This window comes from Cynocephalus volans, chromosome 3 (assembly GCF_027409185.1).
Source record: "Cynocephalus volans isolate mCynVol1 chromosome 3, mCynVol1.pri, whole genome shotgun sequence".
In the NCBI taxonomy this organism is placed as follows: Eukaryota; Metazoa; Chordata; class Mammalia; order Dermoptera; family Cynocephalidae; genus Cynocephalus; species Cynocephalus volans.
Window position 1 is genome coordinate 118,637,978 of NC_084462.1, and position 27,700 is coordinate 118,665,677.

The following is a 27,700-nucleotide window of genomic DNA, read 5'->3' on the forward strand; positions in this document are numbered from 1 at the left end:
TTGATTTGTTATATAGTTTATTAGTTTATAGGACCTTTGTCTGGAAGAAATAAGCAAGACCTAAGAGGTCAGATCTTTTGGTAAGTTAAAATATTAACTAAAATGAAAAATATAAGATGTACTATTGGAACTACATGATACGCCTTCAGAATGTGGTCACTAGCATTCTCATGACATTAGTAATCATGGAAAAAACGTACTTACAATTTTACAGAATATAAAATTCCTAATAAATAACCTTCCTTCTTTCTCTCTTATTGAAGTTTTTCAAAATTGTTCCAAAGGAGGAAAGTACTCTGTCTTATCCTGAAGCTACTCTTACATTATGTCCCAAGATACAGAAGGGCAGAAATATTATTGTTCAGTTTTTAGATTCATAGTGGCCAATAAGTGACCTATTCATAGGTAAGCAAATATGAAATGATACTATGATTAAACCTGCCGAAAATTCTTACCCTAAATTTATGAGTCAACAATGGTAGAAAGATGTATGTAAAAATTCTAGCCAGCCCATCCTGCCAAAGATGAAGGAAATGAGTTTATTCAACAAGCATTTACTGAGCCCTTACTTTGTGCCAGGCACTATTTTAGATGCTGGAAATATATTTCACTGATTAAAGACATACAAAATCCCTGTCTTCGTTGTGCTTGCACTCCAGAGGAAGGATACAAGACAATAAACATAATAAATAATTGAACTACATAGTAAGTTAGAATAAGTACTATGGTAAAACAAAATAGAGCAGTTGTGAGAATGAATGGTGACATGTCTTATCTGGAAATTTTCCAAAACCAAAAAAGGAAAAAATAAACTTCTTTCTTGGAAAGTCTATATATCCATACATGACAAAAGAAAACATTTCTGGCTCTCTAATGTTCATGGGATTTTCAAGCAAGAAATTAAAAGGATTTTAAAAACATGAAAGTAGAACTGAAAACTAAGAGGGGTAACTTTTATAACGATAGACGCTTAATACAGCTCTTGATGTAGTGGAATCTCTGCTAACTGCAGCAGTAGAATGCAATGGCAGAAACTTCCACAGTTCTAGCAAATTCCATGACTCTGGCCACACCACCACCAACAGTGGATCTGAAGAGTCAAGTTGGCTGAAGAGAGGCTGCTTGAAACAGACAACATAGAAGAACTCAAATAGCTTTGAGATTTTTAAATTTCTATTTTCTTTTTTAAAATACAGCATCCTATTCTTTTTCATTTTGTTAAAGAAGATGGGTGAGCTCATTAAAAAAGGAAAATTGAAAAAAACAGGAACACCCACATTTCCAATTCCATCTCCCTCTCAAATTGTTCAAGATGCACACGTTTATTGTAGATCATTAGACCTAGCTCTTTCCACAATTATCACAGGCTGACATTAAACCAGAGAGATTGTTTTCCTCTGATTTAAATTAAAATTCCATTCTAACAAAGCCATCAAAACAGTTAATGTCTAGTTTTAACCTATTAAGAATTAGGATCTCTAGGTAAGAAGTGAAAATAGAGAAAAATGGCATCATCTTTGATCAGAAAGTCATTATTTTCAGCAAAATCGGGCTGAGGCAGAAAATCCAGGTTGTAGGACTACAAGAGAAAGGAGAGCACAACCCATGGGACACTTACATATTGACAACAATGACAGCAGCCCTTTCTAGAGGTAATAATGTCATTGGGTTGTAATAATTGTCCAGAAACTCCAATAGCCCTGGATTAAGAACATCTGGAAATTGTTCAGAGGACACAAATTTCTGTTTCCTGCTGTTAAGGCTTCAGTGATGTCTCTCCCTGTAGCATCTGTCATTACTTTTTTTCTTCGTGAGCCTCCTCCTTTCAAATCATGAAGCATACGTAAAGTGCAAGTAAGATTCCTTCCCTCGCCTGCGCTTCCAGGCTCTTGTTCTGACAGCCAGTATTGCCAAATCTATCAGCTAAACCACTGGCCAGGTAGGATGTCTGCAGGTATTTCTGGAGTTAGCCAATGAGTTCATCTGATAAAGAGAGTATCTGAAGTTCAGTGCAGTCTCGGCAAGAAAATATGAAGTACCACATGCAAGACAGGGATGTGAACAATGCAAGCAGCAGGGGGGAGTTCGTCGCCACGGACAAGGCCATCTTTGGATCTCAACTCTTGAAGGGAATTCAGGAATTGTCACTAACATGAACTAGGCCAGCGGATTTCAGAGCATGGTCAGTCTTCAGTGAGGGCAGGCTCAGTTTTCCCTGGGTTGGGGACACAAGAGAGAATAAAGAGGGTAGATAATCAGATCTGATGAGTTTTATGGCACAAATGTTACAAAAAAAGCCTCAAGTAAACATTTCCCATCTTATAAAACAAAGTGAAGCCTCCTGATGCAGCTTTGAAAATGGTGTTTTCTTTGGTGTTTAATAGACATACAGTCCAAATGGGGCATGGATCAAGCAATGTTATATAAGTTTCTTTACTGCAGGCCTCCTTAGAGCCTTAATTTAACATGCCAGTGAGCACTGTGACTCTTCAAAAGAGCGACACAGTACGCAACACTTTTCACATTTTGGGAGTCAGAAAGTTACCTCTTTGTAAATCAACTTGATGGGATTAGTGTTTTAATGCAACATATTTTGGGAAATGCTGCCTTACAATACTGGCTGGAGGGGACAGGAATGGTGTTAAGTCATATTCACCTTATATTACATGAGCCCTGCTTTTATTTTATATTGAGAGTCACAGTCTCATGCCAGTATAATAAAGTAGCCATTGCAGCTGGATTACATTGTATTTCCTTTGCAATGCGCCAAAATCATGGGCCAAATTTAATTACATTTGTCTGGTTAACATCAATGATAAAAAGTTAACTATTTCCCATCTACATAAACCATCACACAATCAGTGGGCATTCACAGGGGATGCCCGTTGCATTTTTTCTGATTTTCCTAAGAGAGTTAGGGCCAAGGTTTCAGGGTTAAACCCATCAAGATGTCATTATACATGAAGCTAAGCCAAAACTAAGATTAAACACAGTATGTTAGAAAATATATAAAATTGAATAAAAGCACAGAATGACTTGATCAAAAGTCACAGAAAATTATCAAACACATACTAGTTAGATTCCTGAATTTCTTTTTGGCTTCTGCCCTTTCTTCAGCATCAAAGTACCAAACAGTCATAGCATATCTGTGAAAGATAAGCAAGTATAAGAAAAGAGGTTTAATAATACTACCAAAAAACCAAATAAACTTACTACAAATCTCACATTAAAGTCATTTGTAAAACCAGCATTTAAAGTTTTCCCTATTAGAAGTTCACCCCCAATTTTAATATAAAATTAACTTCTCTAGCTTCAATTCTAATTAAATGTAATAAAACACATTAGGAATTCCAGTTAAGTGCCAGGCATTATCCTGGCATTGAAAATTCAAATAATGCTGTGAACAGATCTTCCCCTTCCTCAAGGATCTGAAGCTCTAGCAGGGAAGACAGGTGATTTAACAAATAATGCAACAGATAAATATGACCCATACAGAAAGGACTATAAGGGAGTCATTCCGCTAAAGACTATAAGACCCAAGTAGGTGGAGAGAGCACAGGGAAGAAGAGGTGACACTGAGGGAAGCTTTGAAGAGTAACTTATTTAAGTCACAGGATGTTTAAAACTCTTGGCTTGCTTTCTTTAGCTTTGGATGCTGAGGCAAAGACAGAATTGAAAAATGATGCCCTCAAGCTTCCCACTAACTTGCTTTATCCATCCACAGGAAAGACTGTCACAGGAGCCATTTCATGTTTGGACTTTTTAAAAGTCTCATTTTATAATTACTATCAGCTACTGAAATTTTTTTAGCATTTGATTTTTTTCAAGGGCTCCCATCAACATTTGCTAATGTTTTCCCTGCGAACTTAGTCACCATAGGACTGGGGAATAACCAGAAAATTCTGCCACAAATGACAGGGTCTAATTACTATACCCCATAAGACAAGCCACAAGCGGACTTTGGTGGTAGAATTAGTTACCTGCTCATCTAGAGCTCATTCCAATTTGGCCTTTAATATATAACTCTGTTTGGGGCTCAGATCTGTGATTTCTGGAGGAAGACATGTGACTTTAACTTAATTAGGCCTGTGAAGGTTTAGTCACCACCCTAGCAAAGCTCTCTCCCCCTGTCCCCAACTGCTATCCCCAGGACATGCTGTACTCCACAGCACTCCAGTACTGCCTGGTTTACAGCTTTGGCCATAAGGCAAAGGTAAATGAGAGGCAGAATCAAGAATTAAGATTTTTATCAAGCATTTCTAGATTGTTACTAAACAATACTAGGTTGTTCAGTTACCCTGAAAATCTTCACATGCACATGCTACAGAAAAGATTTTTAAGGGGGAGGGAGGAGAGGGAGGAGGGAGGGAGGTTTTGGTAAGGGGCAAAACAATAATCAACCACAATGTATATCGACAAAATAAAATTTTTAAAAAAATTAAATTAAATTAAATTTAAAAAAAGAAAAGATTTCTAAAAAATATTCAATTGCTAGAACATGGACACAGCAAGCCCAAGCCAACTTTAAGCTAAGAAAAGGAAAAAAGGAAAAAAAGTCAGAATAAATTACTCTTTCTTTTTTTCAAGGTTCTTTCTGTACTTGCAACTGGCAACTTGTAAACTCATCCAAAGTCACCAGACAGAATTCCTGATACGTGATGGCCAACATTATCTAGGGGTAATTCAACATTAGATTTTTTTTAATGAGAGGGGGTGGAAGGAAAGGAGGAGATGAAAGGACAGAAGAGAAAAATGTTCAAAAATTTGGCATCCAATATGCTCACCTAACAGAAAGCAATTTGTTAATAATTATTTCAAACTGAAGGGATAGTTTTATATACTAAAGAATCTACAAAGTTTCCCCTATAATTTTTATCGACTCCAAACAAGTTTGCTCTCAGTTTTGGGATGTGGTCAGTTCCCCTATGCACAGGACATGAGTTTAGAGAGTTCTCCGGAACTGGGGTTTGTACAACCAGCTCCTGGAGAAGAATCGTGACCTTGGCTATTACCTGGTTGCATAGGAAGGCTGGACTTCATGTGGGTTCCTGCGATCTGACCAGAAGAACAGGAGTCTGTCAAAAATGGGCTCCACATCTGCTATAAATGATTTCCCTTCTGGAAATATCCGTAGGATCCCGCCATGCAGCTGAGGGCCACAAAGAAGGTGCATTATTCCTCGGTCTCACATATAGTTTATCAACAATGATATTTCAGCCCCATCTAGAAACAATGGCATTCCAAGCATATATTACCCCAAATTTTTACTTCAACTTCACACTTGGTTCCAAATTTTACTTGAAAGTTGTAGAGATATCTCCTTATTTACCTCATACCAAACAGAGCCTTCCCACCCCCACAATCATGAAGCCCATGGGCACAAAATAGAGCACCATTAGATTGAATCATACAGAATTGCCAATATACGACTGGTTTTGACCAAAACAAACAAAACAGCAATTTCATATGTTCCCATCTAATATTAACAGCTTCCTAAGATAATCATCACACATAACGTCCCCTTCAATTAGAATTTACAGCTTCCTTCTAAACTTCCTTAACTCCTACCTGACCTTGTTCGTTAGGAGTTATATGCTTCTTTTTTTTTTTTTTTTTTTTTTTTAACTCTCAGACCATCTTATCTGTACCTTTTATGACACACATCATTTTCTTGAATTACTTTTTTTTTTTTACATTAACACCCAATCTGTCCTACTAGAATAACCATATTCAGGGTAGAATTCAGGCCTCACGATAATGTTTCCCAACAGCACAACAGCTGACACTAGCAGTACCTCAACAATTCCCTATTATTGACCTGATAACTTTCCTCTCTTGCTTCTGACAGCACCCCTAAAGATTTTAAAGGAGACCTAATGGATGGATTCCAGTCATGTTACCAAACAGGGAGAAGAAACAAGCCTTTTCACTGATTCACTGCTTTCCCAGGTTTCGTTTTTCTGACCCCAGATAAAATATCATTGCTTTATGACAGCCAGTGTCTGCCCTAATGGAGAGGAAATGGAGATGCAGAAGGTTCAAAGGCCAAATAAGCTTGCCAAGTTCTCTGACTTCCCAGACTCCTAAATCATTCTTAAGTTTCAGAAAACATACAAAGTCCACACAAATGTTTGAAAGCATGGAACCGGGCTTCATATCTCTGTCTATCTACATGTCCTACAATACAAAAATAAGCCACAAAAACTTTGGCATTTGCAAACCATAGTAAGCCACAGCAAGCGGCCATAACACGACGTATCACCCTGAGAGAAGGAATTGTTTAGGAAATCTCTCTCATGGATGGTTTTATATGCTACAATTCTATTTTTGTGGAATTATTTCAATAGTGCTGCTGCAAGGAAAAAGTATGTATCCTATTCTGCATTGAGAATCATATCAGCTCTAAGTTAGACTAAAATAACTGACTCCTAATTCTGTTAAATTACCTTCCCTTCATCAACCTGTGCCTTAATATTCACCTTACCTACTCCCTCCAACTTAACTTTATATCCATTATTTTCATCTCGTCAACTTTAGTACTAATTCCATGGAGAGGAGAAAAGAAAAATACAAAACAAATAGAAAAAATTTGTCAGTGGGAGATAGAGCTTTTATAAACTCAAAACCTTCCTCTAAGTTATTGGCATTCTTGTCTTATAGTTTCTAACCCCGCACTTTACTCTCATTATTCCAAAGTACCTTGGCATCCCAGTTCTTGTTCAGATAGTAGATGCAGGTGATACAGCGACCGTCACCGTTGGGGTTGTCCACATGGCGAACATAACCCGTTCCATTTCCTGGATAACAAGCAACCATTGCCTACAGAGAAACCCAAGAAAGCTGGTTAGCAAAGCTGAGACAATCTTCTCCCAAGGGTGAACAATATCTCTTTGGGCGCTATGTGACATTTACAGGTGGCTGCTGGCTGCTTAACTGCATATACAGTACATAAGTCCGAACTCTTCAGTGTGTAAGATTAATAGCCAGGTCCTACCTTATGGTTCAGCCCAGTGGAAAGTAGTTCAATAGTATTCTCACAGTTCTAGAACATAGGATCCAAACCTGAGGCGGGAGCACTGCCGCGCTCCCAGCGCTGCACTCTCCCGAGTGCGCCATGGGGTCGGCCCCACTTCAGTCTTTCTTAAAGTAACCCACCTACATCATTATTAGAATGCCCCACTTTTCTTCAATACTCCCTTTTGAAAAAGTGGTTTCTGGGTTCCCATCCTAGACTCACAAAATCAGAATCACTAGCTGTGGAGCTTAGGGATTATGCATGCCTGTTTAGCAAGTGCCCCTGAATCACCGAATCACACTATCTTGGAACAATGGCTAAAGATATTCACATTTACAAAGAGACAGAACCAATCACAAAAGAAGAAAAGGTCAGGCTTATTCAGTAGGATGCTTAAGAGAGAAGGGTCAGTGGGAAGCTGCGCACTCACTCACTAGCACAAACAACAAAGCCAGATCCCTTTCAGGGAAAAAGCCACACACCTGTCTTAATATGTGTTTCTTAATGCATGTCTTCTTTCTACATGACAATTATCAAAACAGGTGATAATCTGAAGTTCTCTTCCTTTGTCTAAGTGCTACCTGTATCAACCAGGTGGAAGAATAAAGCAGAAAGCCATACCAAAAATCCTACTGACAATTACTATTAGAGAATTACTATTAACAAACTTCTAACTGTTCCATGGAAAAACTATAACAGCTAGTAGGAAAAACAGGCAAAGTACTTTTGAAAAAGCCAGTTCTTTTTTCACAGAACACTGTCATATTTTAAAAATATTTTTTATAGGAATGTGATATGTATACAAAAGATATTGGAACCAGCAACATAAGGACAGGATTTTTTTTTTTTTTTCCAGTACTGTTCACTGATGTATTCTTAGCACCTAGAATAGTGCCTGACACATAGAAGGTGTCCATTTAAAACTGGTAAATAAATCAGTGAATTAACATATGGCTCTTTCTATCTACACTGGCACATTCTATCTAGATTAATAGCTTTTTGTCATTTTAAAAACCTATCTTTAAACATACATGTAGGGATCTAGGTCATGTATCCCCTGATATATGGCAAGTTTGCTTCACTGGTAAAATGACCATTTGGGTAGAGCCCCAAAATAATGTGCTAGTGGTTCGATGAGTTGGCTTTTTTGGGTTGCCAAGTCACTCCCAATAGTAGCATGAAAACACGGAACTAGGCATCACTGCACACTAGAACAATAACAAAGCTGATGGTAACTTGGCTTTACGATGATCTTAAAGCTTAAATTGTTATATCTCTCACATTTTATATCCTCATGTAACTTAGTAATCCCATGTCCTGCTTTTGAACATTGAAAATGTCTATGCAATGCCGTTCTTAGAGATGAAGTTAAGCTGTTAGCTTGAACATCTTCCAGAAGGTGGAATTTTGAGGAAACTGCAATAAAGATGTAACAAACAACAGTACCACTAAGCAAAGGATGGCTTGGGGAAAGGCAATTAGCAGCAGATAGAAATAATGGGACTACCTGGACAAGAGATGAATGAAGTCACCTGTAATGACCAGGGAATCTCCCATCCCTGGAAGCACCTATTAGGATTATAAGAGCCACCACTGAGCCAATAATGAAAGTCACTTAAGCCACAAACAAGGATAGGATGGATCCCCTACCATCTCAGCCTCCCCCCCACACACACTGTGTATGGCTGAAAAGAAAAAGTACTCCATTGGTGCTATAATCTTATATTCTTAAACTTCTCTACTCTAAAGAAAAGGTCAGTGGTCTGAACACCTGCCATCTAATTCACTCTGCAACTAACTGAGTGACCCCAGGTTTGGTTGTTTTCCTATAAAGAGGGGCTTGGATTACAGAAGCCCCAAGAATGTCTAAGATTTGATCCAAGCATCAACTCCAGAAAAAGCAACATAGTTCTTCAACGCATTATGAAGTGCTTACCTAACTCAGAAGTCAGCATAGATTAGAATACTGGAAAATCAGAGATAGATACAAATTCACAAAAGTACATATTCTACTAATTGCTGCATCTATAAAACATACACAGAGAAAGAGCTAGCACAAGTCCAGGGGACTTACTATTAGGACAAAACCCCTAAATGTCAGCAAAGTATCTAATTGCTTAAGGAAGAGGAACAGATAATTTTTCTGGACAGAGTGAATATTCACCCTCTCTCCTAGTTCCAGAAGCCATATGCATCAAGTTTGAAACAATGGAAGGAAATCATTGCGAGCCTCAGTGGGCCTGTAGAAACTACATCTGGCCAATTTATCAGTGTGTTTTCTGGAAGAGTGCCATAGGAGATGGGTCTTGGCTTGGGCATATTCCCAACTATTTGCTGGGTCCAAAACCAAGAGGCTAAGGATGCTCTGAGAGGCAAGTCTCACTTCAATAACTAGCCATTCACTTCTGTGCCAATTTGCACACGGGGCAGTAACAAACTCCGGAAACTGATCAATTCAACTGAGTTGCTATCTGAACCTCATCAAGCCTGAAGAAGGATTTAGAGTGTATAACAGAGGAAAATGCTTCAATGCTTTATTGTTATAAAAACAGGGCCAGAGTACTTTAACAATCACATAACAAACATATCAAGCAATAACACTGACGCATATTGGGAGGATGTCTTATTTATTGTAAGCTTTTCATTTACTAAAACTTCCTAACTGGATTAATATTTGAAATTTACAGAAGTTTAATAACATATTAGTGCCATCTACAATAGCACATACAAGTGTAGTTCCATAGTGCTATTCTTGGATGTGCAGATAAACTCACGTATCCCCTTATGTATTCACCATTTCCTTCACTGACCCCCACAGTGCACACTCCCCCCAGCCCCAACATCCCCAGGGGCCTCTCCATAGCTCTGTAGCAATAGGAAATGAGTGTAGGGGTGAACCAGGTGTTCCTGGCTGGCTCTGGACCAGAGATATGTGCTGTAGACACCCAAGTCACGTTCAGGCAGAAATGTCTCTGTGTTCTTCGAAGATGTACACAAATGTATAGAATTTTAACAGCCAAATCTAAGTATTACCACCACAGGTGGAAAAGAAAGCAGTGGTTCTGTTAGAGTGAGCTGACTTCGAAACAAGAACAAAAACAAAACCGTATCTCATCAAGCCCCAAGGTAAAATTGAAAAAAGTCTAGGATTTCCAGTCCAGTGCCTAAACAGAGCACTCTTGAATGCAATCAACCACAGCTTAATTGCATGTACAAACCATTTTTAAAAACTAGCATCAGTACCTCCACTGTCCACTCAGCAGACCCTCAGGCTAAGCAAAAAGACCAGCCAACATTTATAAGGATTTGTTTTGAATTAAGAATGGTCTTGAGCAGAGCATACTTTGAATAAAATGTGACTTGCGTACAGGGTAATCCAAACTTAACCTCTTTACACTTCAGTTTGCTTACCTGTAAAATGGGTTTATTAGGACTGATGGAGATAATCCATGTAAAATGCTTCAGGCAAGCCCTGGCACACACTAAATGCCTAATAAAAGTTATTTTTAAAGTTGATGACATAGCACATTTGTCTTCCCTTCACCTGGGGTTACAGAATGTCTCTTCTTCAGGGATGCAATTCTACTTCAGTGCATTGCAGTTTCAAATCCAGGGCTGGCCAACTAAAATAGCCTTTGACATTCGCCAGTAACATAAATGAATGAAAACAATCAGGTATACATATGTGTCAGAACTCTGCAGTGTATGCTATGCTACCTACACCAAGGGATTTGCTGTTATTTGCAATGAGGACAAGTCTTCAGATTTTATGAGAGTAGCATGCAAATCAGATTTTTATGTAAACTCTCCTAAATATTGTTGATCTCCTAAATATTATTTAATCAGGGCCACAAAAAACTGCATCGGGCTATATTTTGAGATGGCTGTCTGAGGCCTCCCAAGAAGTCAAGCTACTTTGAGGTAGCTCCTGAGTTATAAGTGGGCACCTTCCCCATCTCTCTTCATCAGGCTCAAACATATCCTGTCCAAAGACAAAGCTTCATCCACATTCCACGTGCCTCTCCCACCCCTCCCCCCTCAAGTTCTTCTCCCATGTCCACCCGGTACAAAGCAATGGGGGCCCAGGATCCTTCCTCTCTCCACATTAAGGCACAATTTTACAGAGAATTAGATATGTAAAGAGTTGGAAAGAAATACAGATGACCATGCACCTCCTTTAGCTTGGAAAAACAGCCAAGCAACTCATCATAATGGAGAATGATAATAGCTGCAGTTTTCTGGCCAGAAATGGGTCTCATTTATATTTGGGTGAAAACAGTCGGGGTGACAACAGCCTAGGTGACAAACTTGCCAATGGGTTTAGTCAGCTGTGGGAAGAGGAGCTGAAGACTATACTTCTGGGGTCATTTTTCTGGGTGACTTGTGCTCAGCACACATTTTCACACACACACTGAATGTTGACAGTGAGCAGGGCAGCCCATGGTTTGTACACTTGTGTCCTGCATTCCTAAAGGCACCCTGTTGAGGTTGGGCCCCCATTTGGTAATGCATCTGTGGGGAGGGAGTGCAGGGATTAGTAACTGGAACAAAGGCCCTACATGTGCTAGCAGCAGCTCTAAAATTGAAATTCTCCTATTTAAAAATAAAAGAATGAAAAATCGTTAAGTATTCAAACTGCTATATGCAGGTACACTGCAGGAAAGGCTGGAGTGAGAAAACACTTGGAAGAGTCATGGTATATGCAAGTTTTGTTCTTTTAAAAAAAAAAAAAATCTAAAGACAAATTAAGCCAAAATGTCCAAATCCATTATTTTCCATTTGGCTCTAACAAAGAGTAAAGAGAGAATTCCAAAAATCTTTTACAACTTAATCCATAAGACTGGAAAAGCAAACTGTAATTACTGCTTTAGCCTTTCACCGACTTCCCTGTTTGGGGTGTGTGATCTTCGAGGACAACTTATGGGATCCACTGTTGTCACTTAAATTCCAACAGTACAATTTTCACAGGCCTCTTTACAAGATGATAGCCAACTATGCAAAGCTTTCTCTGAGTTTCAAGAAAATGTCACACAAAGCTCACACTTGCCACTGTTTGGTCCCACTCTTTGTGGAACTGACAAAAAAAAGTAAGGTCTCAATGCGATGATGAAACAGCACTAATATACACAAGGCACTTCAAAAAGTTCATGGAAAGATTTGTATTACTTTTTAATTCTATTTTTCTCTGAACTTTTTGAAGTACTCTCGTAAGCATTAACAGTTCTTCAGAATTTTTTTTATGCATTCATTCTACCTTCACCTAGTTTGACATAAAGAAATTACCTGTACGTAGAAAGAACTAGAAAACTTTGCTCAAACTGTCAGTTATTTTGGCATTTCTTGTAATCTGTTACTGGTTAAGAACAAGCCTAGCTATGTCCTTCCTTCTAGTGCCTCTAGTTAAGAGACTGATGTAACAAAATGAGGGGAAATAAAAAATACGCTTTCTATAGGGCAGTAACACAGACTGTGTCCAGCTACCATGTTCCTCTTACCAAAGTTTCAGCATCTGACCAAACAATTCAGAAGATTCAGAATACCACACAAAGATCTGTCAGGTAAGTAAGCTTTTCAATAAACTTTAAATCATTCATGAAAATATTTGCTACTATTCTACTTCCACAATGAAAACTACTTCTGCCTTCCTCATTTGCCCCAAATCTAACTAAATATAATTCTGTTCCTGAACCTACGTACCTAGAACACTGCTACACATAACCTCACCTCCCAATGTAGAGCAATAATCATGCCTCTACAACTGAATTTTCTAATAATGTAGGAATTTCAATACTTTTGAAAATGTAAAGTAAGAATTTATAACTGGCTCTCAGTTGCTTTGAGAGCTCACTCCTGCTGGTCAGGCACCTGCTGGTCAGGCACCAGCACCATGCCTGGAAGGGCACAGAATTTACCATTTTCACTTTAAAACCTTTCCCCAGATGAACTTGGCCCTTGCTTCAGGATCATCCAAACAAGCATCAACAATTACCCAGACTGTGGACCCTTTGATTTAGATCTCCTGGGTCAGTGATGATAGTCCTACCAGATAGCCCCTGAGATTCTAACAGCAAAGAGATGAGCTCCCATGCCACCCCCCAGAAATATGCACACATACACACAAAGAAGTCTGCACAAAATTACAGGGCTTCAAAACCTGTAAAATCTAACTGTACTATATCAATATTCTATGCCAGGGGGGACACTACACCTCATGCACAAACTTCTGAGTGAATCACCCTCCCCCAAGAAGCCACTGAAATTCTCAGAGGCCCGGAATTTAAAAGACTATAGTCATTCCTTTCTGAATTGTGGTTAATTCTTCTCCTTGGAGGGGATTCAGCCAGAGCCCTTCAATTAGGCACGGTAAATAGGCCCAGCCACATCGACATATCAATACAGGCTGTTTGGGTTGGGGAAGGCAGCCCTTCCCGTGGAGTCCTGGCTCTACGCCAGCTGGGTGATGGCTGAGTGACAGGGCTACGTGCGCTCCGTGAGGGTGGCAGCCAGCCCACACCCGAGCACACCGCCAGGCAGCCCGAGGAGGGAACCAACACTGGGGAACTCCCTGCCTCCCATCACTACTCCAGTCACCAGGAAAATGCTTCTTCCTCGCAATTACTACATCAGCGAAAGTCAGGCGAGCCCACGGTTAAGGACATAAAGACAGGCATTTAACCATATCCTGTCTGATCCCTTTCCCCACATAGTAGCAGCTGCCATTTCCTGAGGACCCACGTAGCCGGGTGGCACTTTACACCCATCTCATTTAAGTTCCTGGTTCCTGGGAGGTGAGCAGCAGCCATGTGCCCTGAGTCACACTGCTCACAAGTCCTCAGCAGAAATCATTAGCCCTGGAAGTTGTGTGAATCTAGAAGTTATGGTTTTCCTACAGAAAAACAAACTCATGAGTAATCCTTGAGGCAATATGGGGGTAGGGACTCATGATATTGAACTCTTGACTGAGAAAACAGCCTTATCAGGAAAATAAAACTTCACCAGTAGCTCTCCACCAGGTGTTTCTGAGCATGATAGAGAAAAGGAATGCAAGACTGTCAGAGAATTAAGCATGGCTCTCTTTACGTTTCCATCTAAAATTAATCCTAAAATATTTGAAGGAATTCATGAAAACCTAAATACAATTGCTAAGATAAGACATCATTAATGGATAATATAGATTTAAAAAAAACATAGTTACCAATCAAAATATGTTATGAAAAATGCCTTGAAGCAACATTCTTAAGGCAGGAGAGAAACCTACGTTTGCATTCCCGCACTTGGAAAAGCATATCTGCTGAATGAAAGAAATGACACACAGCAGTCAACGTAGGATTAGAACTCATGACATTCAGTAGCCACGTTTATTTACTGAACAAACATTTGTATAGTGCTTACTGTGTGCCTGAACTGTTCTGTGTGCTTCACAAATATTACTTGATTCTTCATAACAACCCCACAAGGTTAGGAACATTATCTCCATTTTACAGATGAGGAAACAGAGGCAAAAGGAGGATAGATAACTTGCCTTTTCAAACCCACTTAGTCTGGCCAAAGAGTGTGAGGCCTTAATCATCAAGTCATGCTTTACCATCACAGCTTACCTAACGTCTAATATCAACTCATTCACCCCCACCTCATTTTTGAGAGAACTAAGACCTTCAGTTCTACTTGAAGTATTTGACTCCCTCCCACCCTTGCCTATCACTCTTTTGGAATGATGGAAAATCACAAAATGCAAAAAAAACTACAAAAATATGAAAAACTAAGGGTGCCTGGTATTGAGTCTGTGAACTAAAGCTCCAGGGGGGAATTTAAACAAAAGCAAGAGGCAAAGAATTCACCCTGAATCCTGCGGCAAAGCACTATTTGTCCAAATTGTTGTCTTTACTTTGGTTATTCCCACTGCAGGCCAATCTCAATCCCGCCATAAAATCTCCATAGCCCCTGCAGGGCCCATATCTGCTCAGATGCAGTGGGTCAGCAGCCCACGTCCTATCCCAAGGCTATCCCTTAGGTCCTGTAGGAGGAAGTCTGCCTCTCCAGGACCTTTTTCTATTAGCTCACATCAGCATCATCCACTGTTTTCAGAATTGTTTCAAAGTCAGATAATAAATGTCCAATTAAGAAAAAAATTTAAAAGGAAATATAAAAGTGTACTTCCCCTGGGAAAAAATGGAGAAGTACCAGGTAAAGGAATCCCAGGGATGAAATAAATTTTCCCTATCCAGGTTCAAAACTTCTTCAGGAGACATCTGAACTCCACTGCTACCACATTCATTAGAATCCACGTGATATAGAACTTTCTAAAATCACATTAATTAGAATTCACTGAATACAGACTCACTTTGGCTTAGAGGAGGTGTGAGATCCAGAAGACTTGTTAGAGGAGTAGAGGGCTCTTCTGAGAGAAACGTATAAATGATTTTGGGGAGCGGAAAGGGGACTAGAAATAAAGAAGTGCCTGGCTCTGACTTTAGGCGCTGGGAAAGTGGTTAATTTAATCTTCCCCGTGCTCCTCAGAGATAGATGTAAGGCCCATTTTACAAACGTGAAAACAGAGTCAGCAGCAAGAAAGTAACTTGTTGGACTTAGTTTACAGAACTAAGCAGGTGAGCCAGAATTCCAAACCCATGGTCTTGCCACCACTAAATGCTGCTTCCAAAAAATATCAGGAAAAAAATTATCTGAAAACAGGTGTTATTACTTCCAGAGCAACCATGAATGAAATTGCCTTCTTTCAACTCGAAGATAATGCAACAAAGGACTCTCAGATGACACGCTTGGCTTACCAAACACAGGTTCAAACCCTTAACTGCGAAACCAAAGCTCTTCATGACCAAGTAGGAAAAGCCAAGGGGCAGCCACCCTCCCACCTCTACCTAATCATACCTTTGATTCCAATCAAGCTGGGTTCCATTGCTTATCAAATTCTCCCCCAGGAGCCCCACACCTCAGCCTGCTGGAATAGCCACCTTACCCTGGCAGGCCAGAGACCACTTTAGGCTTCTGCATGGTATTCACAGTTAGCACTTTACAGATGCTCATTATTGAGAGCATCTGCTCTGAAGGACTATTTACCAGTTTGGGCTCATCCAAAATCGCCATGATTCTTTCTCATTCTTCCTGCTGCCTTCAGCTTAGACTCCTTGCAAGACTGTTAAATACATGTTAGATTCTTGCTGTCATTAACAATGATTTTTCCCCCCTCCATTCACCACACAGGAAGGAATCTGTTCCAAATTTCACTCAATTCTAGCTCTGAAAAATTAAGTTTATTAGAACAAATAATAAAAGTTATATACATGTGTGTTTAACATGTGGTGGATTTTTCTCAAAAATTTCCCAAGTGAATTAAAAATACCTGTATATTTTGGTTTTACCAATGAATAAGCTCAGATCTAATCAAATGAGCTCGGATTTTCTCGCGAGCAGAGAAACTATAGGAAGATACAGCACCATCTCTATTACTCTTCTTAATGCATTAACTTTACTCAGTGGTTCTCAAACTTCAGTATGTATGAGAAACACCTGGAAAACTTGTGCATTTCTCTTTCAGTAGGTTTTGGGGAGAAGCCCAAGAATTTGCACTTACAGCATATTCTCAGCTGATGGTAATGCTGCTGGTCCAGGGACCACTAAGAACCACAGCTATTTTGCAGCAAAACTAAGAGTTCTGCCTCACCCTAAATGATAAAAAGTAAAGAGGAGTTGGTCAACTGCACTAGTTAATTTGGAGAACTGAAAGTGGGTGGATAGAGCAGGAAGTGAGAGGAATTCCTAGGGCATTTTCTGGCACAGGCTTTGCAGTGTTATTCCTACAGCTGGCAGGAAACATTCCAATTGTAACCTTCCAGCATGAATGTTTTGTGTTGGGTTCTGCCTCTGAGGATTACTGTCATGTCAGTGCTGGAGTTGGATTGTTGGTACAAGATTGCTCTCTCCAGGAATCAAATAAGAGGCACTGAAAGCAACTATTTTCCTTCTCAGATGAAAATTTTGTCTCATTTTTAATTTAATTCCTTATAATTCTGGAGAGAGATACATATTACGATACCTATGTTACAGATGAAGAAAGTGGGCTCAGAGAACTGACTTGTCCAAGATCAGTGAGATGAAACAGAAATGTGAAATGTCCATCCTAGTGCCTAGTAGTAGGTGCTGACCAAATTTAAGTTAAAATATAAAAATATATATCTAACTCATCCATAAAAGAAGTGGAAATTGAGGTCCTGAGATGACACTTGCCAGGGGCTGAGCTAGAACAAGAACCTGGGGTCGTAAGCTTCATGGTCCCAAGTTTCTCTTGCTTCTCTGAGCCAGACGTGGATTTACAACCTGCTAAAACGTACAAAGTTAAGGTCCTCCTTCAAGATGGTCTTACATAGCTTGTCACTCTAATAAAATATTGAAACACTTTGGCATCAAATTAGAGTCCATGATGCAACCCGCCACCTTTTTTCCCCAGCAAACATTTATAGCTTTTTTGACACCCTGACATCCATTGAAATCAAAGTTCCTTTTGAAGACAAAATTAGGCCAACAAGCACCTGTGAATTGTAAGGGACTGTTCTAACACTAAAAGTATATACATACAAAGCTTAACAGTCTCTGCATTCAAGGAATTTCTATGCACATGTGGGGCATGGTAAGCAGCCCAATAAATAAATGTACTGGGGCAGCCTGGATTAAGCTACCCACCAGCTGTAGGGAGGGAAGACTTCATAGAGCAGGCACTAGAGATGAATTTTGAAGAGTAGAAGACAATGGGGATGTTCATTGTGCCTGGCAAATCAGTTTCTAGCATTTCAGGGAATTGGGGAGACGGAGGGCAGTCAGTAGATTAAATGTACTCTAGAAAGGTCAGATGGGGTCAGCCATAAAGGGCTTTCAATGCCTAAGAGTTTACACCATTGTACAGTAGACAATGGGGAAAGAGCATGACTGTTAGTTGTGTTTCTTTTTTTTTTTTAAAGCATAAAGACTGCATGACTGGATTCGGGTTTGGGACTACCATACTCTACAAAAAAAGCACATAAAATGGAATATAGGAAAAATGAGAGCCAAAGGTGGGTGATTTATGGTTAAATTTTATCTCTTTAAAAAACCTCCCTTCAAGGATTTCTACAAAGAAAAGGAAAAATTTAGTTTGGAAAAAAAAAAAAAAGACAAAACTTGAGGTTACATAGTAAACCTAAAAACAAAACAAAAAAGCACAATAGACCAAATTTTGACCAATAATACATGTTCCTGCCCTAGTCTTCAATAATTTGTGTTTTAAAAGGCTTTTGTTTATCCACTCCAATCACTCAAATTAACCTGCAAAACAATATGAATATGAAAGCCATCAAAAAAAAAAAAAAAAAAAACTTGTCAATTTTTTGTGGGGTATTGAGATTTCTGTGTAATGATCCCTCAGGCTTGACTAGACAGATGAGTAGAATTGAGAGGGGAAGTAGAGGGAGGGGCACGGGCAGGATCTTTGTTCTCTGTGGAAAACAGTGTATCTTCCAAGCAATGGTCCAAGTATTATCCTGAAAACTTCAAAACAACTTCAAGTTCCCCTAGTCAAACCAAAAATAGATTTAATTGACACCTGGAATTGAGTTTTTCATTTTGTCTTTTTTCCACTGGCAAATAATCAAGACTACTCTCCTCCTCTCATTCTTTGTATTTTTGAATTGTTTTGGTATAGCAATAGTTGGTATTTCGGCCTCATTTTGGAAGGAAAAAAAAAATATTTAACATGAGATAGGCACATTTATTCCAGAACTTGAGAAATGTCGATCATTGTACCTTCTAAAGAATCAAAAATTGGCGTAAGAAGGAAGTCCTGACTGTACTGAACACTGAAGATATTCAGTAGGTAGGTACCGAATGAATCCAATACAACGTGTGAAAGCCTGCATTATACAACAGCAAACCCACAGGTCTGTAAGGCTGGGATTGGGTTGCGGGTGAAAAACACGTACTTGTAGTCACTTCCAGCTCACCAAAAATAAGAACAAGGAGCTGGCCAGTTAGCTCAGTTAGTTAGAGCCCAGTGTTAATAACGCCAAGGTCAAAAGTACAGATCCCCTTAGCAGCCAGCCATTAAAACAGCAAAGAAAAGAAGAACAGAAACTCACCCACAAATCAATATTGAAAGATGCAAAATTAAAGTGTCAGCTAGCCAGTTGGCTCAGCTGTTTAGAGCACAGTGTTATCAATACCAAGGTCAAGGGTTCAGATCCCCTTCCTGGCCAGCTGCCACGAAAAATTAATTTTTTAAAAAGTGTTATACTGGTTTAAGATAGAAATAATTAAGAGAAAAGGGGTATAAATTCTATGTATAATTAACCAAACTAACTAATGTTGCTTGGCAAACAGACACATAGCTCTAAATCTGAGCCAAATCAACGGCTCCTGGCAATCTGCCAAAGCTGAATTTCTTAGTCTGGCATCATAAAATGATTTGTCTGTTGTATTTACAATGCCAGTGCCTCCAGATTCAGCTACCCGCTGGGCACCCCCGGCAGATGCCCAGCAGAATACATCTGAACTATCATCACTGTCAGAACATGTGCATTTGACAAACACTAGAGAAAAGTGACACCAATTTCTTAGAGCAACATTATTTAACAGGTACATACAAAGTACCAGTACAAAGAAATTATGGCTGTAATAATTAACAAAAAATTAATAATCTTCTCCACAGTGTTAACCAGCAAGCTATTCCTTGGTCTGCAATGAGCACAGGTTAAAATGTCATTGAATTTACCCAGGGCCACAAAGTTGAGTCAAAGAGCAGAGGCCTTGCCAAACCAAACAAGTGTGGCCCACAGGTGAGCACCCTTCTGGGTTTTATCCTGAAGTACACATGATGCTGGGGTACCTGAAGATGCTTCTCAGATGAGCTCTGCTCATTATGGGTGGTGGAGAACTTCACCCCACCTTCAAGCTTCATCAGAGAAGTCTTTCATACGGTCCTTAGGATGAGGTCATAAAAGGCAAGGCCATTTGTTATTTATGAAATTAGAAGTTTTTCTAGCCTGAGTTAGGAATTAGGAAAGAAGTCACCAATTTTGCTGGAGCTGAGTAAGGTCAGAAAGGGAAATAATTCAGGACACCCAAAGGCTAAATATAGAGACACGCTACATAATTCCACCTAAAGGTATTTACCAATTTTCAATCACAAATATATTTAAAATTCCCAAATAAAATGCTGGTGCAGCAGAATTAACCTACCGACCCCCGGGCACTAGTCTACCTGAGTCATGGAACAACCCCAGCCAGTATATGTCCTCTTTATTAAAGTATCTTTTCTCAGGCTCAATACATACCCCCAGTCCCTTTTCAAGGATCTGATCAAGATATCATCTCTCCAAATATAAAAACTTAACTTTCCAATGATGGAGGGATTGGACTGACGTGATTTCCGATACCTCTCTATCTCTGAAAATCCATATTATTAAAATCCTGTATAGTTTTGGTCACTTATTTTGGTCACTTCATTTTAAGTAAATAGAGAAACTGGAGAAAGCCCAAAGAGAAACAATGACTAATATGTGTAAAAGTGGGCTTTTTAACTAGAAAAAGAGAAAGCAAAGTTTGTGATAATTATTAACTCTACACTCAACTCTCAGTTTATATCTTCAGCTGGTTTTATAATCACTTTCCACCTCTCTTCTCCCATCCATGCACAGGTCTACCACAGGGCAAGGCACTGATTTAATGATTTGTAAATGAATAAATTAAATTGATACACCCTGATTTTCTGCTTCACTGCAAGCTGCTAAGGTTGTGGTGGAATGCCCAGTGGCCCAAAATTGAGCAAAAAGTATTATAAATTAAACACACACACCTATCCCCACCTTCTTTGCTCCCAGGTGACACTCAACAAAATAGACAAAGAACGCCATGAAAACTCATCCACTGGAGAGACTGGCTTCACTGTCACTGGGACTGTATTCTGTAAATTATTTCCTTGGAGTAATTTCCTTCCTCCAGGAGCTAAGTTATTTTTAATACAAAACATTTTATAGGAATCCCTCACATCCTTACAGACGGATGTTCCAGTGCTTCAAACTCAGTGCTGCTTCTCCCTAAAATACCTTATCCACAGATAAATTTTTAAGATTTTAATTGCAGAGAACCCTTTATGGTGTCCCGTCCTCAAGCTCTGTGCTCTAAGAATTACACTCTCATGGGCCCTCGCAACCGTTATTTGTGGCATGATTCTACATGCTCCCCACAGCCCCCAACCACGGCTGATAGGTCTCCTGAGCCAAGGTGAGACAATCGGACTTTCTCTCCCAGGCCATGAAAATAGGAATTCTGGAACGTTACTCAAGTCTCTGCTCTTCTCAAACTTAATGCTGAAGTGGCCGTTTTGAGGCAGCCATCTTGAGCTATATGCATAGAACAGCAGCAAACACTGGATTGAAATGAGAGAGGGGAAGAAAAAAGAACACACACAGAGAGGCAAAGATGGAGGTCATAAAGCTCCAAAGAGAAGAACTAACACCTCAGCTGTCCTGGATGTTAAGGACTTTCTGGTTCCTAGTTCATGGCTCCAGTCTTCTGAGACCCCTGATTGCATTTCCTGCACTTGAGTCCTGAGAGATATCCTGATCTTTGCAGTACATTTTCCTATTTTTGCTTAAAGTAGCTTGCAACCACAATAAGTAATGGATATTCCTGATATCACATGAGAAGGGTAGGCCAAAACTATTATTGCTCAACAGCAGGAGAGTAAACCCACCACCCTGCAACACATTTTTTTTTATTCATAAACTTTTTCTGTGTCGTCATTCCCTCCGTATTGTTTCCAGGAGGGAATATGATCTGTCTGTTCACAATGTCAACTCTCACAACACCATCGTCCAGAGCTACTCCAGCCAGGGATCCTAACAACCAACCTTGTTAATAAATACTTTTCCTAAAAATAACAGTAGGAAAACACTAGCACAACATTCCATTTCTTTTTCAAATGTACTCAACAGACCCACTTCAATGTTTGAGGTTTTTTCGCTTTTTTGTTTTTTTTTTAAGCTTAAGAATGAGCCAAGTGTGAACTAGGGGATCCTACAGCTCAAAAGTAGATGTGAACATAAGCTCCTTCACCACTGTATCCCCAACCCCTGCACAGTACCCCACAGAGGGAACACTCCATAAACACGTGCTGAATAAATGAAAGGAGGAAAAGTAGGACAGCATTAACAGTTAAGAGCACAAACTCTGGACTCAGATCTGGGTTAGAATCCCAAATCTCCCACTTATGGAGACGTTGTACATGTTTGGGAATGGGGTAAATAGAAACTGTACTTTTTGTTCAATTTTGTTGTGAACCAAAAACTGTTCTAAAAAATAAAGTTTATTAATAATAATAAATAAATAAACCACAAATCTCCCACTTACGGGCTTGTAACACTGATAAGGGCTCAGAATTCTGCCAAGAATTTTATGTGCATCATCTTATTTAATGCTCCCTCCCTCCAAAGCTTTAAGGTATTATTTTCTCTCATTTCACACTTGGTCAAAACTAAGCAACTTGCCTGAGGCCACACGGTTAGTAATTCCAAGCCTAAACCCCTAACCCCTATGATAAACTGCTTCTTACCACTGACTTGGAGACTTGGGGCAAATTATTTAATCACTCAATTTGTTAAAGATTGTGGCTCTGAAGATTAAGTTAAGATAAAATTTGTAAAATGCTTAGCACAGAGTCAGACAGAGCAAACTGTTCAATAAAATATAGTTATTATTAGAGTTACTAGTGAGTCTACAGTGAGCTGCTTCAAGCAGAGGGACTTTGGGTTCTATAAATTGCACGTTCCCCCCTTTCGGCCGGAACCACCATCTTTTGGTAATTCACCAAAAGTACGAACACAAAAGGAAAGAGAAGAGGCACTGATCTACGTTCTCTAGGCCTTTTAGAAAACATGGAGTTGTTCCTTTTGGCCACATACATGCGAATCTACAAGAAAGGTGATATCCTAGACAAGGTAATGGGTGCTGTTCAAAAAGGAATGCCCCGCAAGTGTTACCATGGCAAAACTGGAAGAGTCTGCAGCGTTACCCAGCAGGCTGTTGGCACTGTCGTAAACAAACAAGTTCAGGGCCAGATACTTGCCAAGAGAATTAATGTGCGTATTGAGCATATTAAGCACTCTAAGAGCCCAGACAGCTTCCTGAAATACTGAAGGAAAATGATCAGAAAGAGGAGGAGAAAGAGAAAGGAATCTGGGTTCAGCTGAAGCCCCAACCTGCTCCACCCAGAGAAGCACATTTGTGAGAACCAACGGCAAGGAGGCAGAGCTGCTGGAACCTATTCCCTACAAATTCATGGCATAGTGGATGTAAAAAAACAAAACAAAAACCCAAGATCGCTGCACCGTTTCTCTTAATTGAGTAGAAGTATGGTGTCCCCTCCCCTAAAGAAATATCTAAAGCAAAAAAAAATATATATATATATATATATATATATGTATATATATAAATTTATATATATACATATATATGTAAAACACATTCTCTGGAAAACAGTCATTTTCATGATCTAGGCAGCCAAAGAAAAAAGAGCAAATTATGAACGATATTTACCTTGGATATGGTCAAAAATCTCCAAAAGGGAATAACAGATAAGAAATCCTTTGCTAGCCTAGAAATGATGATCGCGCTTGAAGTTAGGGGGCACCATACTGCTGTACATTTTAGGAAATCCCTTTCCCCCAGAGGGTCTCCATCACCCTTGAATTTTTCTCCAACAAAGATAAGGCAGATAAATTTTTGACCAATGATAACTTTCTTGGTAGGGAAAGGGACCATCTAATATTTCTTTCTATATTGTTCCACAATTTCAATTTTAGGTCCAATATATATATTCTTCTTTAATTCCCAATGCCTTTGCTGTTGTTTCATTGAGATAAAGGGCATCATTACATTATTCGATGACCTTTAAAAGTCCAGCAAAAACCAGAATAAGATGAATGCATTAATGACCATAACCCCAAGAAATTTCAAGTAGCTAAAAAACAATTGGTTTAAAACTTACATATTGGCAATTGTTTTTTTTTTTTTTTTTTTTTTTTTGCATTTTAAAGATTAGGAAAATCTTTATTTTTTTTTTTTTTTAATTTTATTTTGTCGATATACATTGTAGCTGATTAATGCTCCCCATCACCAAAACCTCCCTCCCTTCTCCCTCCCCCCCTCCCCCCCAAGGCAATTGTTGAAACTGAGTGATGGGAACTCATTATACTAGTCTCTCTACGTTTATGTATGTTTGGAAATTTCCTTACTAAAAAGTTACAAATAAATTTAAAATATACGCACAAATTGTCTTATAAAAATTTAGTTGTTCTAGAGCAAGGTGTTAAAACACCAACGTCAACGGTTTGGATCCCCATACCCACCAACTGCCAAAAAAAAATTAGTTTTTACTGAAAACACACTTGAAGGATGCAGAAGGAAACTGAGTCTATTATTACTACTCCGGGAAGAAGCACAAAATAAGGGACTTAGTTGAGGGAAGAAAAGTGAGTAAAGAAAAAATGTTAAATTAGGGTGAAAGTGACATAAATCATGTAGAAATGGAATGTGTTTCTATAATGCTTTAATAGTGAACTTCAAAGAAGAGATTCACGGGCCGGCCCGTGGCTCACTCGGGAGAGTGTGGTGCTGATAGCACCAAGGCCACGGGTTCGGATCCTATATAGGGATGGCCGGTTTGCTCACTGGCTGAGCGTGGTGCTGACAACACCAAGTCAAGGGTTAAGATCCCCTTACCGGTCATCTTTGAAAAAAAAAACAAAAAAAAACAAAGAAGAGACTCACAGCCACAAGACATCACTTAGTATACTTCTTTATATAAGCAAATCAAACTTTTAAAATTTTTTACTATCCTAATTGTTTGCTCAAGCCTGGTTTGCATTTGGTTCTAATCGGCCAGGGAATGTCCCAATCTAGAGATGATTTTTCTAAAGGGCAGGAATGAAGAGCTTTGTGCCAAAACTGCCAAAGTAAAGCTGGAAATCTGGGTATGGGCAGATGTCTCTTCAATGGACAAGATGAATTTCCTCTTTTCAACACAGTCACCTTCTGACAGGGCTAATTGATAAGTTATTTATTCTACCCAGAAGATAAACCATAACTGAAGAATCGTATCTAGAGATCTTTTCTTTCTTTACCCCGATTTACACAGTGCTTTTTATTCCACTGAGTTAAATTCTAGCCTGAAACCCTACCCTTACCCGTTAAGTCAAAGCTAAATAAAAATATTTAACTTTCAAATACAGTAGTGACCTCTTTCTACCTATTAATTCTGACCTCCCTCAGAGCAAATTCTGTCCCCAGAATGCTGGGAGAAAATTCCTAACACTTTAGTTTAGAAAAACTTTTAAAAACTGATAGGCCATCTGCTTTTCCAGAGTGAAGCAACAAGCACCTCAGTGACACTGAGGCTAATCCTGTCCTTCCCCCACCCTAGGAGACAAGCAAGGTCATTTAGTGCAAAAACAAAACTAATCTAAAGACAAATGACTTTCTAATCCACCACCAAAATGATGGAAGAGTAAAGAAACACTTTAACATAAATCTTCTACAGAGTTCAGCTAACTCTGAATTTTTCCCAAATCAAAGTAAAATTTAGAAAGTAGCATTTTCCTCAAAGATTTATTTGTGTCCCTTAATAACGATGTTTTCAGGTATTCTATTCATGTGCTCTTGGTTTGAAAGGCCTACGGAAACCTATGTCCCCTCCCTCTACTCATCCACCTCAACTTCTACACATTTCCACTTTTTACCACCTGCCCTTCATTAGGAGTGCTCCTCTCAGCTTATGGGACAGATGAGACAATAATGGCTTGTTTTATCACAGGATTAATCTTAAATTGAGAAATACTACATTTATTGGCAAAGAATGGTACACAGGTGAATGTTCATCTTCCCTCTCAAGCTAGTATGCTTCCCCTCACTATGTTTCAGTAAAAATTTTCCATAGGTCTAAGTGCCCCTTGACCAGACCACAATACAGGTACAAGTCACTCAGAATTGCCACTGGAAAACTGGCTGGACTATCATTTGAAATAAGACTGAGTAGCAAGAATACCCCAAAATAATGTACGGGCATCAACATCATGATACCTACGTTCCCATATTTCTACCAATCTATCTGTGAATGTTCCCAAGATAAATTACTACACAGATAGTCACTCTGGCTATGTGAACAAAAACACGGTTTCTTCCCAGAGCTACTTGATTCTCTCATGAGCACTTAATTGGTTGTTTCAAGTGGATTTTGCCATTAGTTGATAGTTAGGAAAAGAAAGGTGGTGGTGTAGAGCTCAGCACCAAGAGAGAATTTTCAGTCAAGGAGATGGTCCAGCAGTGTCCAGGGTCCAAGAAGTCAAGGACAGCACTCAGAAGTGAAGGGGAGTTTTACCTTTACACATGCAAAGTGTTCTTTCCCACACTTGCCAAACTCCACACACCAACCGGCACAGTACAAAAGCACAACCGCCTCCAGAATTCATTGAGTGCTTTTGTAAATATCCCTTCCGACCACAATGAAGGACAGTATTAGGTGACTTTGAAGTAGGCATTTAAGATCACGAGCACACCTGTACCTTGTATCATACACACTGTGGCTAATATCCTTCCCCTCGTTTGGATCTTTGAAAACCACCACATATTAAAGTCGGACCAAAAGCCACAGCGTGTCCTACTTGTACCACCCACCTAAGCACTGCAAAGTCAACGGAAGGTCACCATAACCTGAGTCCCTTAACATGGACTTTCGCTCGTAGGAATTAGGGCGGGGAGAAGAGGTGTAGGGGAAAGAGACGAACCACGGCTGACTTCTTGGTTAAAAACCAAAGTTTGCTTACAGCCCTCCGAAGGCTACATTCGAGCGACACCGAACGCCTCCCGTCCCCGCGGGCGGCAGCTGCGGAGGGGCGCCCGCGCGCATCCTACCTTGGACCTCTCCTTCACGTAGTATTTGCCCAGCCGGCTCCCGCAGTACAGGACCAGCCTGTCGATGAGGGACAGGAGGAAGCTGATGGCCTCGCAGCCTTCCTCGTTGCCCCCGATCCACGTGATCTGGTCGCCCCGCAGGTGCCGCTTGGAGACGCCGGCGCGCGGCCCGGCCAGCTGGCCGTCCCGCAGGGCCCCGTTGCGGTGCAGCTGCTTGACGCGCTCCAGGACGCAGTCGCCCACCACCTCGCCCAGGAAGTTGTCCAGGTAGCAGAAGCCCACCTCGTGCAGACAGGGCACGATGTACTCCAGGGCGATTTTCTCCAGATCCAGCCTCATGATGTGTCCCAGGGGCATCTCGCCCGCACAGTCGAGGTCAGGGACCCCCAGTGTGCACCAGAGAGGAAGCGATCTACGCGAGCGCGAAGCCGAGGCCAGGGGAGCGTAGCGCGGGGTTCAGTAACCTGCGGCGGCCACGGTCCCCGAGCCACCGCGATGCCAAGGACAGGGTAAAGTTGCTCGCAACTCTCGGGAGAAGAGATCCCCGTTCAGAGACCAGCGGGAGTTGTACGGGGCTCCACGTCCCAGCGCCCGACTGGCCCCGCGAAAGAGTCGCAGGACCCCTTTTGGACGCGGAGCCACCACTGCTGCGGCGGCAGCCAAAGGCCGGGAGAGGCTGAGGTCCCACCCCTAAGCCGGCCGACTCGGCGCGTCACGGGCCCCGCCCCGGGACCG

The 27,700-nt window shown here is 40.3% G+C and overlaps 1 protein-coding gene across 2 annotated transcripts; it reads right to left on the minus strand.

Annotated features, from left to right (window-relative positions):
- EGLN3 (egl-9 family hypoxia inducible factor 3) lies at positions 1 to 27,620 on the minus strand. Of its 2 annotated transcripts, none has more exons than XM_063091672.1 (5): positions 27,248 to 27,620; positions 6,700 to 6,819; positions 5,013 to 5,149; positions 3,073 to 3,146; positions 1 to 2,215 (listed from the first exon to the last, which is right to left on the minus strand). In XM_063091672.1, exons 1-5 carry the CDS (start codon positions 27,320 to 27,322, stop codon positions 2,184 to 2,186), a joined length of 438 nt encoding a protein of 145 aa, XP_062947742.1. In that variant the 5' UTR covers positions 27,323 to 27,620; the 3' UTR covers positions 1 to 2,183. The 2 variants fall into 2 exon arrangements, with proteins under 2 accessions (XP_062947742.1, XP_062947741.1); XM_063091671.1 differs by having other exon boundaries at positions 26,966 to 27,620.
- Positions 27,621 to 27,700: the final 80 nt, after the last annotated feature.

What these genes read in the sequence shown, in the direction of transcription:
- EGLN3 (XM_063091671.1), bottom strand. Translation starts at nt 27,322, where the DNA reads ATGCCCCTGGGACACATCATGAGGCTGGATCTGGAGAAAATCGCCCTG. An exon ending in CAGCCTTCCTATGCAACCAG is followed by an intron (nt 3,147 to 5,012) that starts GTAATAGCCAAG and finishes TATCTTTCACAG; the next exon opens with ATATGCTATGACTGTTTGGT. An exon ending in GAAATTCAGGAATCTAACTA is followed by an intron (nt 2,216 to 3,072) that starts GTATGTGTTTGA and finishes TCCCCAACCCAG; the next exon opens with GGAAAACTGAGCCTGCCCTC.